The sequence below is a fragment of the Melozone crissalis genome, unplaced genomic scaffold (assembly GCF_028551555.1).
Source record: "Melozone crissalis strain CALT ecotype California unplaced genomic scaffold, PUWL_Pcris_2 ptg000027l_1, whole genome shotgun sequence".
Taxonomy (NCBI): Eukaryota; Metazoa; Chordata; class Aves; order Passeriformes; family Passerellidae; genus Melozone; species Melozone crissalis.
The window spans coordinates 8,133,972-8,153,111 of NW_026535805.1; the positions used below are offsets into that span (position 1 = coordinate 8,133,972).

Here is a 19,140-nt window from a genome sequence, read left to right on the forward strand (position 1 = left end):
ATTTGTTTAGAGGGGAGCATTCATATTTTAATCTGTTTTCTCTCAGAGCCCACATCTGCAGCACTGAATCAACATGCATGGCCTTCCTCTTGTCTTCTTAAGGAGTCATTAATAATGGATTTAATTATTAAACTTTGTCCATATCATTTTTAACCATGTAATACAAAACCAGCCCATCAATGAACATCACAGCCAACAGACCTACATTTAATGGAAAGCATTTAAAAAAGTAATAATGAAGCCTGCACTACCAAGTAAACCTTGCTGAATTCCTGGAAGTGCAGGAACACGTACATAGAAACAGAAATACAAACATCAGTAAAAGTGCATCTGCTTGCCTACTTGGTGCTGTTGAGATCCTCTCCAAGTAATTACCATGTGCACAGTCCCCTCACTTGCCCATTCTATAGGGACAGCTCATTCAGCATCAGAGCAGGCATTGACTCCAAAGGGAGTTGCTAGTCTGGGGATTTAAGTTTTTCTACCATCCTCAAAGGCAGACTATTATGTTGTTATTAGTTTCCTGGTAAAGGCAGAGAATTTATTGCTTCAAAAAGAAGCTACACAAATAATTTTTTCATTGTGATACCACCAAGAACATCCTGAGTTTCAGCTATTAAGAAAAACTAATTTGTGCTCCAGCTGTCCTTGGTGAATGATATTGAAAGGCTGTGTTTTGTTGGTGCTGTTTTTAACATACCTGAATGATAAAATAATCCTGGCTGTTCTCTTTTTTGTTCCCTTAATGAGAACCTCATGTGATCCCTAAGCAACATCCTAAAAAACTTAAGAGGTCAAACTAATCCCATGCGCAAATTTAATGAATTTTATACAATTAAATCAAGGGGCTTATGCACAAAGAAAAAACTAGGAAAACTCTAATGCTTATTTACTGAAAAGCATTTTCAGATATAAGTGAGGATTTATGTCCAAAATTTGTAATTTTACATTGTTTCTGCCTACTCCAAATGTTGCAGTGGTGGATGGAACACCTTAAACAACCTCATCCAAAACTTAGTATTTGTGGAATGTTCCTAGTTAAGTTAGGAATATACCTATGAACCAGAGTCAAACACTATTTTATCTTATGCAAAGTACATCTTAAACTTCAGCCTGAAGTCCAAACATCTCTACTGATATCCAAAGTGGGTGTTCCAAAGCAAGCAATCACCAACTGCCTAAATAAACAGTCTGTAGCTGTGTTAAGGATACTATTATCAAAACTGGTGAAAGAGTGGACTTGGAGCAGCACAGAAACCTAAATTAGCCTGCTAAAAGCACGTAAGATTTAAATTAGTGCCTCTAGGAATACATTTATGAGCAATGACGTGCTATGACTGTTCCCAAAAACAAAGACAAACGAGGCTAAACAAGGCCCATGGGTTAGAACATGCAGATTAACAAATTACTGGTGAGTCAGCACCAAGCCTGACAGAGCTCAAGAAGTATTTGGACAATGCTCTCAGGCCCATGGTGTGACTCCTGGGGATGGCCAGGAGCTGGACTCGATGATCCTTGCGGATCCCTTCCTACTCAGCATTTTCTGTGATTCTGTGAGCTGTTCATACTGGTACACTTCATTTTCAGCTGGAACAGGACAACAAAAATTTCCTTTCACATTTTGTGTGTACAAGGGTAAACAGGAATTATTGCTCCAGCTTACAAGAAGTTAAGTTCTCAATTTGAAATCTGGTAAACAAACTTCTGCAGAGAAAGGCTCAATCATTACAACTATTTTCAAGTTTTGAACTTGGCTGTACAAGACATACAGACCTAATGAACAAAGATAAATAACTGCAGTTCTCAATGCGTAGATTTTAAAGACAGAAATGAACAAGTGGAAAGGTTAGAAAACAGGGAGATGTCAAGTGCAAACATGGCCTCAGAAGGACAAGAAGGTTCATCTAGATGAAGTAGAAGAAGAGGCAAGAGTACTAAAACAAGAGGAAGACTTCCCTCTCTGCCAAGGAGGATAACCTTACATTCTCCCCATTTCTTGCTGATTTCAAAGTACAAAAAACCGTTTCAACTCCCAAATAAGGACCACTTCAAAAATCACAGAGAGGCTGCTTGCAAAGCTGCAGAGAGCAATGGGCATATTGCACCTCTGGCTAGGTATGCCTGCATGTGCCCCTGCTTTGTCTGTAATAGTGTGCTCACTAGAAGTCACCACTGTCTCTCCTAAGAGCCCCAGGAGAAAAAAATGCATATTTAGGTTACAGTCTGAGCCATGAAGTCCTGAAACCACAAAGAGGCCACATTCTTGCTTTCTAAACAGATGGCCTAAGGGCACCTCGCATGAAGTTCCTCCTAGGAAGGACCCAAGACTGCTCATCTGCCTGCTGTCACTCACACAGCGCTGCCAAAAGCAGAGGGGGAAAAGGGATATAACAGGCTTGATGGAGTGCCATGGCCATCAAAACCTGGCAAGTCACCATACTCTGTAGGGCTATAAAGTACTGAGGAGATAGATTTTCCTCAATCAAAGCAGTCATGGCTGGATCATGGGAGAATCAGCCAGGGGAAAAGCAAGCAGCACAGTGAACAGTAAACCTCGTGTTGAGCTCGTGCCTAAAATAACTTCTGCATCTATTTGTTCCGCAAGCTTGAATCTTGTGCAGGACCCATTTGTATTTTTAACAGTGCCAACCATAAAGCAGAGAGCTGTAACAGCAGCACTGCAGAGCACTGCAGGGTCATTTGATTTACAAAAACACCGCAGGTGGTCCATTCCACATGAACCCGCGACTCCTTGCAAAACGCAAAGACAACTCGTTTTATACACAGTTGTACCCCACAAGTCAGTTTCAAGAAAGCCACCTTCTTAGAAGTAAACTCTCCCAGTGCAGACAAGCTCTCAGCTAAGAAATGGCACATGGCTAGAGGTTAGCAGAGTATGTTATTTGACTTCTGGCAGATCCTCAAAGTCTTTTCCCCTCCTGTGGTCTCCAGTAAGTAGGAAGGCGGAAAAAGAAAATCCAGCTCAAAGTGCTGAAAAGCAGCATCCTACAGCAAAGCCATGCAATGACATGATTTCTCAAATTTTCCAATACCAATACTTTGCCATGCCAAAGGCTACAAATTAAACAAGAGAGATATTTCTGAGACTTCTGTACAACACATTACCAAATCCAAAGGCTGCTCTTCTAGCGTTCTGTATTTGTTAAGCAGAAGGCATCTCAAGTTAGTCTTGTAACTCCCTAGCACGCAGTTGAGGTAAAACCTTTTTTTTTAAGTTTTTAAATTTTTTTAATTTATTAAAAAAATAATTCATGACAAAGCTTTGAACTCTTTCAAAGACTTAGCTTGATAAATGGATCATATTTCAAAGCTTTCATCAGACTAATTTACATCATTTCGTTCCATCACAGTTCTCCAACAAAACAGATTCTATATATTTTTTTAAAATGTCTGTTGTCAAAGACCCTGCATCTTCCATATTTGCAAAAACTGTAGTAAACTAACTCTGGTGTGAAGGTGAAGGAAAGCAGTAACATTACTAAACCACTTTAGACTAACTAACAGGTATATTCAAAACAAAAAAAACCCCACCAAGTGAAGTATAAACATACACCTTCAACCATCGCCTTGAGAAGCGGATAAAAGACAAGTCTCATTCAAAACATCAAAAATTAAAATATTGGTTTTGAAATGTTAATGTTTGGAAGGTATAAAATAAAAGTCAAGAAGAAAAAGCAGCCATGCCCCATCAGTATGAGAAGTCTGCCTTCACAACAGACAGAAAACACCAGCTGAAAAAGTGAATGCTTCATGAGATTCGATTTGGGGAATGTGACCCATTATTTTATTCTCTAAAGGAAAATCAGGGCGTAGCACGGAGAAGAAAAAAGAGATTAGTATATTACATGGAATGTGCAACAGAATCTTGAGCTATTGTACACCAATAAATCCTGATGAAAGGAAATAACATTCTGGCACTGAAAAGGCAAAGAAAACCCTAAAACCAAAACCCAAACAAAAAAAAATCCTATCCAGTTCAGGAAACCATTGAAAACTATAATCTTTCCTCCAAATACAGACACATGACAACCGAGCCTCATTTTTAAGAACTACATATGCAATCCAAAGTTTTGTAATTCAAGATTTTCAGAGAAGTTTGTTCCATAGTACAAAGGAAGTACATAGTTGAAAGAATACCAGCAAGAACTTAACAGAACTAGCACAGAAATGTGATTGAAAATTGATGTTTGGAAATAATTCCCCAGATTCACAAACCACTTTCCTGTTATTTTAACTTTCTTTTAGCCATTTAAGATTAACAGTGAGTGCCTCTTATACCCTCTTTTCAAACAGTCTCTGCCCTGCAGTATCAGTGACATGGTAAATTATCTCCTTATGGCAAAGGCAGAAAAGCCAGATGGGGATCCATTAACTTCTCTCTGTGGTGCTCATTCTCTTTGCCTGAACAGAAAGAAGGCAGGAATGTCTGTACATGACTGAGGGTCCAGCCAGCCATCACCCTCTCTGACAGCAGCAGATGCATACCAAGAAGTCTAACAACAGGGCAAGAATAAAGTGCTGGTTTCCTAATAGGCTCTCCCAACACCCAGAAACCCCCCCACACAAACAGTTTCACAACTCAGTTTCCAAGCAACCTCCTACAACTCCTTTAGAACAAGAAAAGGAAAAGCAAGAACAAGACCCTCACACTCCACTGTTGATCACAGAGCAGTTGTTCAACTTCACCCAGTCAACTACCAACAGTAAAGCTGCACCCTGAATGCGGGACACTAAAACAACCAGAAAACACCATTTCAATATCCTTTTTTGTTTGGGTTGCTTCTTGGAGGTTTTCCCCTTTGCTTTTTTTATTTTTAATTACACCACCACACTGAATACATTTATTTAAAAGCAAAAGTTAAGGGAATTACGGAGTCAGTCAGTCAGTCAGGAAGGACACCTTAGCTCAAAGTGCACAAGAATGTAAAGTACATTAGAAATTTGCAAAAATAGTTCCCACCAGTTAAAATCCCCATGCTTTAAGTTAGTGTTGCAAGGCTGCATGCTCGTAATACAAAATTTTACTGTCTGGGGAAAAAGACATTCTAAAATCCTTTATGTATAGCATTAACTGCATTGTTGAGAACTATGACAAGGAGGCTACAGCAAACTGACAAAATTAAAATGTGCTCCTGACAGGGAGCTAATATCAGCACATACAGCTGTGAGTTTTTACAGGCAAGTGAAAGAGAAAACAATTCTTTTCAGGAAAACACCTTTACTGTGCACAAGAATTTCTTGGGGAGGGTCTGAAAAGCTTTGAATTTCAGAGATGATAATAAAATAATAAAAAAAAACTTACAAAAAACCCAATCAGTCATCAATCAGTGATTGATGCATTAAAAAGGGAGGCTTTGAAAAAAATACTTTGGAAATAGAATTTATTTAAAAACTCTAATGAACCAACCCTGGCCTTTAGGTATTTGCTGCAAGAGAAAGAGGCTTGAATTACTTAGCATGAGTTTCTTTCTACTGAATTTGGTCTCTAGTGTTTGGGTTTTTACTCTTTATAACAGTATCAGTTATTAACTATAAATTAGTTATGCAAATTAATATTCTCATTTAAACACTTCAAAATGTTTATGCTGATTCAAGTGAACAGATCCACCATGATGTCTCCCGCTGGGGCAGAGAGCAGATGCACAGGAAATGCAGGCATAACAATAATGACATTTGCCAAAACCTCTGTCTCAACCCTCAAGGTTGCCAAAGAATTTCTTGAGCCAATTGTGATGCCTACATACTCAGTAACCTCACTGAACTTTCCTTCCATGACTCCATTAAATCGTTGTTTAAAAATTTAGACAGGCTTAAAACCAAGACTATCTTGTATCATAGGGTTCCATAGCCAAATTAAAATTACATTAAAAACTTCATTAGTTAGTTTCTTTTACATCTGCCACCTTGGACAGAATGTTAATTTCCTGTCCCTTTCTATGTGACTCATATTTCACATCCCTCAGTTGTCCTTTTTCCATTATTAAACAAAATCTCAGCCTATTTAATCAGTCCCCAAGTAGAAATTGTTCTATGCTCGTCAGTCTTTATACTGCTTCTGATTCCTACTGTATCTTCTTTGAGATTTACACAATATTTAAATATACAACACATATTAATACACAAACACAGATGGGGGGGTTTTCTGTGTTTTTCTTCACTCTTTTTATGATATTTGTCCCCTCCCCTATTGGACATTCCCAAGAACAAGAGGAACGTTTTTCAAACAAAAAAATCTGCTCAACCACTCTTTCCCCAGGTAAAGTCCAGACTTTGTTTATGAGCACCATTTTCCAATTATTTGCACCAAGTTTTATCTGCCATATCACCACTATCACTCTTTGAGGAGACACTTCTCTAATTCCCAAGATCAACTCTATCTTCATTACCCCAACTCAGTTAACACTAATAGATTTCCCCCACCCACTAGACACCCCTCTTCTTCAAACCTCTAAGGATTTTGGTTTTGATGATCAGAAAATGACTCAGGTTTTATCAGAGATCCACACTAGCTGCACTGGTGGTCTCATGCCACAATGCAAAATGTGGGATACTCCCAGTTTCCTATCTATGCAAAGACCGGTGCTCTTGTTCCCAACTGATTCCTTTAGAGTTTTGGCTAGGAATTCTCATGGGTAAAAATTCTCGAAACCAATTGCTGAGATAAAGTAGAGAAGGAAAGAGGGAAAGAAAGACAGAAAGAGGACAAGAGAGAGGGAAAAGAAGAGGAAGAGAGGAGAAGAGAAAGACCGAAAGAGAAAGAAAAGAGAGCAAGAGAGAGCAAGAGCGAGCAAGAGAGAGCTCGTTCGTTAGTTATACAAAGGTCACCTGAAGATGAACTTATGAAAAATGTTTCCCAATCTATCTTGGATTGTTTGTGGGCAGCTAAACACTTTTAATTTAAACAACTGCTGTGACATTTTCCCACTAATTTTCTGTAAAGGTCAAAGTCAGAAAAACAGTAACATAAAAACCTCATATATGTGGCATATTTTTCCTAGCCAAGAAGCATCAGTTATCCTCAAAATGTCTATTTCTGTGGTAATGTTCATTCACAGTTATTTTTTTTCTTTAATGACTAGACTACAATGTTTGGGAAAAAAAAAAATCTTACTTTTGGAAAAGAAAAAAATCACCTCGATTAAAAATCAGCAAGTCAATAAGGCATCTAAATTTTACATATTTTAACACAATCTGTCCACCTTGCTAAAATAATAGCTCAAAAAATCAACCAAGTCTTCCAAACATTAGTAAACTGTTTATAAATCTTACCTTTTAGCCAGCCACAGCTTGGTTCCCACACAGGTAATGATGTCACGCAGTGCCTGCTGGAAGTCCAAACTAACAAACTGGTTTGATTCTAGGTACGACTGCAGCAAGTGAAAAACCTACATTAAAAAAAAAAAAAATACAAATGAAGAGTTTCTAGCCACTGCTTTTCCTTCAATTAACTCTAAGATGAAACAGTTGTCTGCAAAATGAACAACCATTACTCAAGGAAAAACATGTATTCACTTGGCTTCACAGCAGATAGAATCCTTAAGGTGCCCCATTTTTAAAACCCATTTTTCACACAAAACAAGAGAAAGTGCTGGAAGATGTTAACCTCCATGAAGTCAAAAGAAGGCAGCTAGGATGAACACCACTCCTCTGGCCTTTTTCAACTTGAGCATCCCTCAACTTTCAGCTTTCTTGCTGTGCCATTTGCTCCCCAGTGCCAGCACAACTGCCTGGGGAGCAGACTGGCAGCTTGGCACACTGGATGGAGCAGGGCTGCTTGCACTGTACCAAGGAGACAGGGAAGGGAATTACCATCTATAACCACTCTGAAGTGCTGACAGAAAAGTATCTCTATCGCTGCTCCTGAGAACCTTCATTCCAAGCCCCACGGAGCAGGGAGATACTCACATTTTACCTTTCTGAGGACTGAGCTCCTGCACTGGGGTTCTGCACTTTCTCCTCCAGAGTTTCATGTGAAAGCCTAATAGACACGTCCAAGCTTTGATGAAGGAAAGAATTCAAGGTACCAAAATAGAAAGCAAGACTGTAGCTTTCTGGTCAGACAGTTAAAACAAAAAAATGTACATTCTCAGAGACCCTCCTTGCTATTTAAAAACTGGTTTCTCCAAGTCGCATTCAATATATAGAAAAGTGTTAAGAAAAAAAATTGTAAAAAAAAAAAAAGTACAGTCATCTAAGCATGAAATGAAAATACTGAGTAGTATAAGAAAGCTGATACCAACTGCACAGTGGAGAGGGGCTCTTCAAGCCCAGTCTCTGTAGTGCCATCCTGCATGTGGCAGAGGGTGCATGACACACACCTGACACGAGTGACACCACCCCTATCATCCCACTTGGTTTCAACTTCCCATTCACACACAAGTGAACAGGAAACACCTGGGTGAGGTAATTTCTAAAGGGGAACACATGGAAAAGTGTGTTGCACTATTGAAGCCTAATGGAAAAGATCTTAGCAAAAGAAATTTTGCCTTTACAGCTTCAAAATTGGAAATCCTGTTTGCTTACACAGCTAAGTTACAGAAAGGGATTCTATGCAAATTGAAAATGTACATCCCCCATGATTTACTGAAACTGACCATGTGCAGAATTTAGGAAGCTTAAGAGATATTATCAGATAATTTCTGGAAATACATATTGTGAGCATTTGATATGGAAACACTCTTGATATGTAAGAGTATCAGCCCTTCATACTTGCAAAGTGACAATTTAATGACTAATGGATCAAGCTGGGGCCTTCACTCCACTCTGGGAAAAGAAAAACCTTTGTGCGCAGACTTTTAGATCTCAGATCATGATTTCCCACATTCCAGCTGTCACTTGCTCTGGGGTTTCTATTTTTTTGTTTGTTTGCTTGTTTTGGAAACACAAGCACTGCCACATAGCATTAACTTGACACAATTTCATCTGGGTTATTTTTTGTGAAATCGTTCAAGTGGAAAAACAGCTGCAGTCATTTCAAATAAGCACAGAAACAGAAGAGATGTCAAGAGACTATCTAATCCATACAAACACTGAGGCAGGGTCTAAACATTCTTCCATGAAACAAATGCCTGACTGTCCCAATCCTGAAAACAACCAAGAAAGCAGATTCCAGAACACTTGTATGCAACTCCTCTAGTCTTTCACCCTCAAAATCCAAGCTCTTGAGTTAAGGAGTTCCTGTCTGCTCCCACTCCTGCCCTCACAGCAAATAACTTTTCTCTGGACACTATTCAGTCAGTCCAGATTTTTTCCTAGTGAGGCACTTATTAAACACAGAGATCCCACTGGGGCCCGTTGACAGGAACAATGAAATAAACTCCTGTCTCCCTTTGTCAGCAGGAGCTCTGTAGGCAAGACACATCCTGGAGAAGTGGTTTGTCCACTGTTTTTTTAAACTCTTCTGAAGTCCTCTGAACTGAACATCATTTTGTTGACACCATCTTTCTATGATGGCCTTTCCAAGATCTTCTTGAATTTTTATCTTTCAATTCCAAGACCTTTTGTATCTTTGAATCTTTATCTTTTTCTACAAAACACTTTGCAGAGGCGCAAGCTTGCAAACATTTCAAAGTGTCACCAGAGATGTCTACCTTGTCCTCTCCTTTAGTCTGCTCTTTCCTGGGCAAGCGTTTGCTTATTAAAATGGTTTACGTAAATACCTACTCAAATTAACCTTCTCCATCAAAACCAAGGCACTCAGCTGCCACAACTAATAGCTTCCCTATATTTTTTGTGGCTTGCCCTTAATGCCTGTTAAGTCATAGACACGACAGAAGAAGAAGAACGAAAATGGAAAATAATATTTATGCAGAAGCTTTTTATATCCTCTGCTAATTGAAAACCATTTGGTGCCTTAACCTTTCCAATTTCATTCTTCTGTGCTTGTATTCATTTCCAGGAACGACAATGGATTTACCTCTAAGCAATAATATAAAATCTGTTACACAATTATAAAGGGCTATCATATTTTTTCCTAGCAGCTTAAATTAATTTAATGTCTTCAGCTCTGAAAACAACTCTCAAAGTGCTTTCTGGGTAATGCAGAAGTAGTTTGATAGTTCAAACTAAAGGTCTTGAAAGAGAAAGAACTGTGTATACTAAGGAGGTAAAATTGGTGGATTTAAATTTGTCCAGGTAGGAAATTCAGTACTGAAAATGCAACAAAAACTGCTCTGGAGTTAATTCTTTGTATGAACCAACCCTTTCAATACTATTTAAATGGTAAAAATCACGGGACATGAGCTCTATTTGAACAGTAGAATTAGAAGGTGCAACTCATGTGAGAGTTTGAAAAGTGCTTGCATCCATTAAAGGAAACATTCAACTACAATTTAGCCTGTTCTTACTTTTTCTGACATAGACAGAATTCTGATTTTCTTGTTATTTCACTGCAAGCCCTCTATCTTTTATTCAGGCACCCTCACCATATTTTAGACAACTAAAAAGCTTTTCCCATAAACAAATTCTTTTCTCAGCATGAGATGTTAGAATGCCTAAGCTAAAGTGGAAATTGTAATTAACATCAGCATGTTTTACACAAAGCCTTACTCTATGTAAGTGAAAACCAGAGGCAACCAAACAAGCAAAGTGTGTAAAAGTTAACCTCAGTAGCTCTCCACTTCCATCTCATGTGATGTGTCATTCTTTGGCTTCCATGATCCAAGACTACAAGCCAGGCAATGAGGAGTTTGCCAGCTTGCATGAGGAGGTAGCAAGTTTTATGAGACTGTTTGATATAGCTAATAAAACAGACAGGCTTTCCAGTGCATGGCTGTCCTCAAGTCTAAAATACTACAAGATTTAAAACCCTCTGCTGAATTCCTCAGACATAAATGCAGTGAGGTCATGGTGTTCCTTGTATATGTGGCATTGATTTTTTATTACACAAAGGCAATATATTAAAGATTTATTTTTCTTTTTTAGAGGTAGTTTTACCAAAGATTTGCACTATCTGTGGAGGAAGGTTTATGCTGGATGAGAGTGGTTCTCTTTAATAGACACAACACTTCACTGAGACAAAGCACTGTTTGTAGTTCTGTGGAATCCTGCATTAACGATGGTGAGTTCATGGATGCCCAGAGACGTTTTCCTCCCCTGTGCAGGCTGTTCAGGAGCCCAGGATATTACACCAACAGGACAGCAGAGATGTGGGAACCCAGGACATCCCTCTGGCTGCCCAGAATGGCCAAGACCCCTGCCAGGGGGCTCAGAAGCCCTGGCACAGAACCCAAAACACCTGTGGGTTTGATTATGATCCATGGAGCAAGTTACCAACCTTTTATGAAGATCAGCAAGCCACAACGGTTTAGATAGAATAATAGTGAAGTTATCACGGAGTAGAAAAGTAGATTTTGGGGTTTCTAGAATGAGGGTTCAGGGGCCAAGATGGAGGGATCTGGGCATGTCCAGCCTTTCTCCTTCTTCTTCTTGGCCTCCATCTTCTGCTGTGATGTTGGCACTTTTAGATTGGTTTAGAGTAGAAGCTCACTGTCTAACATAGGTGATAGGTACTGGAAAGTAATTGTAAACACTGTATATGTAGTTTTTAGTATAAAGACTAAAAGTGAGCCTGGAACTGGCCTGCTGGATGGACCTCGGCAGGGCAGGAGAAAATTTTTTACAGATAAGATGCAATAAACAATCTTGAGACCGAGAAATGAAGAGCTCCAACTCATTCTTCAAGCGCCCAGGCTGGGAAAAGAGACTTTTAACATTTCTCGGGGTCATGGCAACCAGCAAAAGATCCTGAGACAGAGACTGTCCATCAACCTGGACAAGAGTTGTTAAAACAGTGCGACCCATGGGAAGTCCAGATACTGGGATACATGATGGGACATCTGAGAGCACTCAGTCCACGAGGTTCTGACTCTGAGTCAGCATGTCCTAAGCTGCTGCAGGTAAAACCACCTGCATAGGAGAACTACTTAGTGCAAAATAGACAGAAAAACCCAAACAAGCCAGCCCAGGTGTGACCCTATATCCTAATGAGCAAAACCCAAGGACTCGGCATGCCAAAGAAGCCATGTTCTTCTCTTCAGCCATTCCCAACTTCCAGTACCTTCCTTGGAGTTGCCAATGTTTCACCCTGGCTTTTCAGCTGTAGAATCTTCAAGAAAAGGGGGGAAAGCAGAGGAAGAGAAGAAAAGGAACAGCCAGCTTGGTTCCCCCTTGGTCAACCAGCACACATATCCTTCTGTCCTGTTCGCATCCATTCCCCACCCAACAGCTTTCAGATGCAACACACTGTCCTGACATGAGAAAGCTGAGTGTTTTCTTTGTACCCAAGTAGGCCTTAAGACATAACATCTGCTATTTTCTAAGTGTTCATTTTGGATGATTAAGTGAAAAAAAATGCACATTGCTTTTTTAAAAAAAAAAACAAATACTTAAATGGTTAGACATCAGCTAAGTCCAAAATATAAATCAGCAAGAGAAATTTTTTCTCCCACACTAACTTTGATTTGATATGCAGCAAATCATTGTCTTTAGCAGCTTTCATATCAGCTTGAATCGCTGGGAAATACACAATTAAAATAATGAAGCAATGGAGTGATGGAGGAAAACTTATATCAAACACAAAATTTACTTAGTGCAGATTTATTTTGCTGGCAAGAATTCTCCTGCATACATACACAGATATTGCAAATACAGCACAACCTTTCAATAGCCACAAAGTTAATCTAGCATGATACACTTTCTAACAAATTAAAATTAACATTTCAGAGCATTAGCAATAATTTTATAGGAGGAACTACGGTTTCTGAAATTTATAATAAACTTTTAATTTCCAACATAAAACAAGGATTAGCTGGATACCTGGTGTACATGAGCACGTTTGCATTTGAAAGAAAGCACAGCCTTCAGTGTGTTGCTGCACCAAATGCCTTTTTCAAATAATGAAATTTTCCAAAAGCAGGTTATCCAGTTGCATACTTCTCAGTGAAGTAGCAACATTGAGCTTTCCTCCCCCCTTAAGATGACCTGAAGCAACAAAAACTTTTTCATGCATGCCCTCAGCTATGTTAAGTACACAGTACAAATATTCACATTCCTAAGTGCAAAACTGAAACAATGCTCCCAGTGTTCACTGCAGTGCTTACTAGGGGGGAAAAAAATACAAACCAAAAAACCAAACTGACATCACCCGAAACTTAACATTCTCAACATATATCCTTTAACTCCCTAAAAAAATACAAAGAATACAGATGTTTCAGCAGCTGAAAGAAAACACTGTGTAAATACTCAGCTTTCAAAAACATGCCACTCACCAAGTTATGAAGGTTGAAGTAACATGGGAGGGCAAAACTAAAAAAAAAAAATTTGTTTGCAAAATGGCAGCAGTAAGAAGATTTACTGAGCTAGATGTGGGTTTTCTGAACAGTCCCATCAAAAGCTTTCACCTGAGTATTAATGTGCTGGTAAAAAACCCTCAAACATAATTTTTCTTTTCTTCTCTCATTTAAAGGCAGATAAAATTTTATTCTTCTTCTATGATAAATACATCTGCCAACTTATCTCTGTATTCTGAAACTTAGGTCCAATGTTTTTTACTACAACCATGTAGATAAAAACTGGCAAGCTGCTGTGACAGGTGAAGGCATTTTTATAAGTATGATAAAAAGTTCAAAGTCACAATAATTAGCTCTAGGAAAAAACAAGTCTTAAAAATCCCCTTTTTTTCTTTAAGATGAAAAGCGCCAGTGTGATAATTACAATGGGACTAAAAAAACCTCATCTACCCCCACCCATTTTCCAATAAGATATCCATACAAAAATAGATGGGAGAGTTTATAACTATCTGCTTACCACCCTGCTCTGTTAGAAATTGGTATTTGTGGAAAAGAAATACAATGTTTTATCACCAGAGTGTGGTATGAGCACAGTGCCTGCAGTCCATGCTGATGTCCCAGGCAAAAGCAGCCACGCGCATGGCAGAGTTTAAAATGAGCCCAGAGCCACACAAAGGTGCTGCACAGGTGGCACCCTGTGCTCTGTGTCCTCATGACCCAGACACTGCCACACTGAGCTTTAACAGCTCTGTAAATAGATCAACCCTATTACAGTCATTAACGATTTTCTTCACCTGAGGTATTTAATTATCAGAGAAGTTTTTATCTGGAGCTTGTGAGAGAGAGTAAATATTCTGAATTTATTTCCCCATTTAAATGGCAATAATCTGAAGAGGAATTTCAAATGTTCATCAATTATCTTGTCACCCACAAACAAATGTGTTAGAAACGCCATCATTCACCTCACAGTCCTAGATAATTTAGATATACCAAATTATTATAGCATCACCCCCTTTGCTCCTACCATTTCCTTTCTTAGAAGTCTTTCATTACATAACAGTAGTTTCTCAACTAACAGATCAGATTATCATTTCTGCCAGAGATACATTATGTGATTGCATGTGGATATTGCTTCCTTAAAATTGTTTTGTATGGACTAATAAATGTAGTCTCAGGTTCAACAATTTCCTCCTGCAAACAATTTTATGAAAACTGTATAAAATCTTTTTCTTTCTTTAAAGCAACAGCTGGCTCCCAATTCAATTTTTCCAGAATTCTAGCTTTGTTTTGTCAGAACATTTCATTATCTAATTACCCCATTTTGCTTCACTATTCATGAGAAATTATGGAACTTGAATCCTTTTTCCAAATATATCCACCAAAATTCATGAAGCTGGGTTTATACATTAATTAAAAGTTCTTTTGATTAAAACGAGGGGAAGCATGTTTTGATTGAATTAAGAAGTAAAAAAAAGGCTTCAAAACATCTAAATTAATGAATACAATATCAGTTAACTCTGTATAACTCAGCAAGAATAACACAGCTATTTAATAAGCTGAAAATTATGAATGTGGCATAATTAATGAAAGTTAGAAGATGCTGAAAAATAGCAAAGTTGCTTTCTTCTCAGTGACTGACATATATCAGACATAAAATATTCCTCATTAAAAACATGTTCTTCACATTTAAGATAAATGCATTTTTGCATAAAAGAAGCCCAACAAAATGTGAAATTTCACAGATCAGAATTCTTGCACTGCAATTTTTATTAGGTTTTTCTCCAGGTTTTCCTTCCTATTTCAGTCTGATGAAAGTGAATTGCAGCTTAAAATTTGTGTATGTGACTCAAAATTTTCACTGGGAGAAAATGAAACAGTGAGAAGTTTGCTGCCAGGAAACAGCAGATTCATTTCACTTGGAAGACCCAGCTGAATCTTCTCTTGGAAGTACATGGTTTGCCTATTCACACAGAAACCTGATATGAGGTCCCACTTCATCATTATTAGGACTTTTTTACCATTAGGATTTAAGCTACTTTTTAAGCTGTCGTTCAACCAAAGGTACATGTGCTGGGCAGAGAAACCCAACCAGAAGGACTGGCTGATGAGCAAAGAGAAAAACCCAATAAGCAGGCAGGGCTAAGAAAAGGAAATCTGCCTGATGAGTAAAAGAAAGAAAAGGCAAACCTGAATGGGTCTCACACATATCCTCCTAAGCAGCCAGCCTGACCAGGGATGAAAGAGGCTGCTGTGGAGCTGGTGGCATTTCCACTCTCTGCAAACCTCCCTATTACCTTCCCACAACATGTAACTAAAACCTGTAAGTCCAGAGAAATGAATAAACCAGGCTGGTGGGAGCAGTTTAGAACTGTCCTCAGCCTGCATTTCTAATCAAACAGCAGCAAGGATACAATGAAGTCTCTTCTTCCAAATCTATACTCTGTCATCCTAAAACCCCAGCCATCATTTCTTAACCCAACTACCTCAAAGGATATAAAGCCACACACATACATATCCCAGTTTTATTTTCCCTCTTTCCTTTTTTTGAGGGGTGGCAGTGAAACAATTTGAAATTCTTTTTTCCCAGGCTGTGTCTTCGTAACAGCTCTCCTGTACATACCCACATGAAGGAAACAAATGCAAATAAAAGACCAAGGCTCACATTCCTGTTTACTGAGGGATATTTACAATTAGGAGGACTATTGTCAGCTACCCCACTGACACAAGGAAGCTGACAAGTAAGAGACGCAGTATGAACATGTTTATCAAGAGTGCTCAGAAGTACACTGCCACTTGACCCCACAGCTCTGCTGGTTTCAGCAGAGGTGATCTTCTGCTTCAGGAATGTCTGTATTAACACACAAGCTGAGAAAATAATTAGAAATAAGCTAAATCAATCTGATGCTTTTAGTTCCCGAGTTCACATTATAAAATAAAATGAAGTAAAGCTTGCAGCTACAGAAAGTTATCTACTTCTATCCACTAATAATTTTAAACTTACAGAGGAGAAAATATATACACAGGTCTCTCTAAAACATGAGAAAAATATTCAGTATTTTTAAAGTCTGAGGAATAATTTGACACATGAAAAGTCCCAGTGCAGCTTGCTATAACCATGGTAATAAAATTATTTTAAAAATAAAAAGGCGATGTCTTTCAAGGTTGTATTACAACTTCTGAAAGCTTTTCCCCATTTGTACATTGTCAGTCATAACCTGTGACTGTACATGTCTCTGTGCATGAGGATCAACTTCCACTGCTGCTTATTCACAAGAATTTTGTCACCATTAATGGCTCCATTTGCATCTGAGGAACTTTAATACTCTTTTGTTTGAATTCTAAGCCAACATTTCAAACCCTGCTGAACTTAGGTAAGATGGACTGCTCTTCCACGCAGGGATTGCTGCATCTGAGTGCAAACAATAGGGCAAATGTCCCTTCCTTAAAGAAAATTCTCACCCAGTTAGATGCAGGTAACAGGGGGAACATGGGGGCTACAGCTCTGCAGATCCATCAAACCCCATCCACGTGGTGCCCAGACTCCCAGCTCAAATGCCAAACTCCTCCAACACACAGCAACACAGCTGAATGCAAGTAAAACTCATAAGAATTTTCCTCTGTCAAAACTATCCCTATAAAAGGGAACATACAACAGAAACATGCAATAAAAGTAACTTTATGTCTAGACAGCATAGCTGATGATGGGCTTAACTTGCAGATAAGTAAAACTGAATTCCAAGCATAAACATTAATAAGTAGTTCAGCTTTACAAGGGTAGTACATAAGACAACTGGATAAAGGAAGGTGCATTTAATGCAAACTGTTTTCTTTTTTACTTCTTTTATTACCGTAACATCTAAAAATTAATTTGTGTGAGAGGATCCTACTTAGCTGCAACATGGGGGAAAAAAAGACACTCCTCAACCCAACAGCCCTCCTGTATTTTCAGTCTCACTGGACTACAAGGCAGCACTGTTCAGCCCAGGTGTGTGTGGATCCAGGCACCCTCCAACAAGGCAGACCATCTGAGAGGAAAGAGGACTGGCTCCTTGAAATACACAACATCTCTACTTATTTTCTATAAATGATGTAGAAATAAAGCTTTTACTTATGTAACTACATATTGTTTCTCAATATGACCCCCCTCTCCCATTTTATAAAAGATTATAGAATAAAGTCTTGCAGGCAAGGAAATAGAGATTGAGTGATTTATTTGAAATACAAAAAGGATGCATCTCAGAGACAGACAATTTAGATCCCCTAAGTTCCAATTCATAGATAGTAGGCATGTGCATGAGAATTTAGGGGTGAGAAAAAAATACCAAAACTATGTTTTAAGTATATTTTTTGGAAGCACTTGGGTCTTCAGAAAACACAGAGGGGAGAATACCTAAGTGTCAGTACAACATAGATTGTACAATCAAAACTGGACTGAAAATAATCAACAGGATTTCCTCAGAGTTCTGTCAGTTTTGGACCACTGATCTTCCTGAAGTTTCTGAAACTACAAAGTTCAAAGAAACATAGAAAACTCACAATGAAGTTTAAACTACAGCAAATACATGAATCATCCTGTTGCTGAAGATCAGCAGATTTTTGCCTTACACATATGGACAAGCTATTTATAAATTTTCACTTCCCATCAGGCTCAGCATGATGTCAGCTTACAATAACAAGTTAATGTTAATGTTTTCCAGTAATTTCCACAGTGCCATTTAACTGCAAGTGCCCCAGCCAAGGTAAACTTAAGGGCAAGGAAAGGGCTAACTGCATAATCAGAGAGCAACATTAATGAATTTTTCATCTCTGCTTTGAACATTTGGAATTCTACCTGCAATGTATTTGCCTTTTGTTCCCCAAGTCTAATCTCACTAGTCAGCTGATTACATCTCCCCCAAATGGCTCAAGTATTCCTTCTGATTTTAATTACTGACAGTGCTTCATCGCCTTGTGGATTTTTTCCCCAGACAAACAAGCATCCCACGCTATTGCAGCAAGTGCCAAACTCAAAGCCAGCAAACATTTTCCAAGCTCTAGTAAGATCATACTCTTTGTTTTACAATCAGCAGCACCACAGCAGATGAACACTGCCTTTGTGAATGCACCAGTAACAGACAATATCCAGAATAAAATGATGAAATTTCCTGGAGGACTTCTCTACAGATGAATTCGAAGCTGGTCAGAAAGATCTGCTCTTTATGGTTATTTTTCCCTCTTCTCTCTTCCACTTGCATGCAGTTGATGTGTTTTTGATATAAGGGGATGTCAACAGCAACAGTTTTTATGTCTGAAAAGACTTTTTTGAAAAATAAGTTCTTCCAACACTTTCCCTTACTCAAGACCACCCTCTGCAACATTTGCACATGCTTGCCTTTGATTTTATTATCCTAGAGGAGTACAGCTGTCTCACTGTCTCTAAGAACAGTTTTTTAAAGCCACTTGGATATTGAACAGCACAGAGGTTGCTGCCTTCTGAACACACTGGTGCCAGTGGCAGATGTTACCATGCCCACCACTTTTTTTTGACACCACATCCAGCTGATGTTTGACAATTTCAAACATCATACCCAGGTTTCTAATGAAAGCAAACTCCCCATTCCATTCAGTCACATCAATTAGGTTAGCAGGGGCCTGATACTGAAATTAGAATATTTAAATTTATTTAAATAACATCCAAATATTTAAATCTTATTTGGTTTTGCTGAAATGGCTCCAAGAGGACCACCAGCTGATCTGCGGCCGCTGCAATACCCAGCAGCCAGAGGACAGTGATGATCAGCTGCATGAGGACTGCTGTGCACAAGCTGTTTGCAGAGCATGAGCCTACACA

At 38.7% G+C, this 19,140-nt stretch overlaps 1 protein-coding gene across 1 annotated transcript in view; it reads right to left on the reverse strand.

Annotated features, from left to right (window-relative positions):
- Nucleotides 1-19,140, reverse strand: part of THADA (THADA armadillo repeat containing) — a 152,066-nt gene that overhangs the window by 52,981 nt on the left and 79,945 nt on the right. Inside the window, exon 30 of the mRNA XM_054280582.1 lies at nucleotides 7,291-7,406. Coding sequence (XP_054136557.1) covers nucleotides 7,291-7,406 — 116 coding nt within the window. The remainder of the gene's footprint in view (nucleotides 1-7,290; nucleotides 7,407-19,140) is intronic.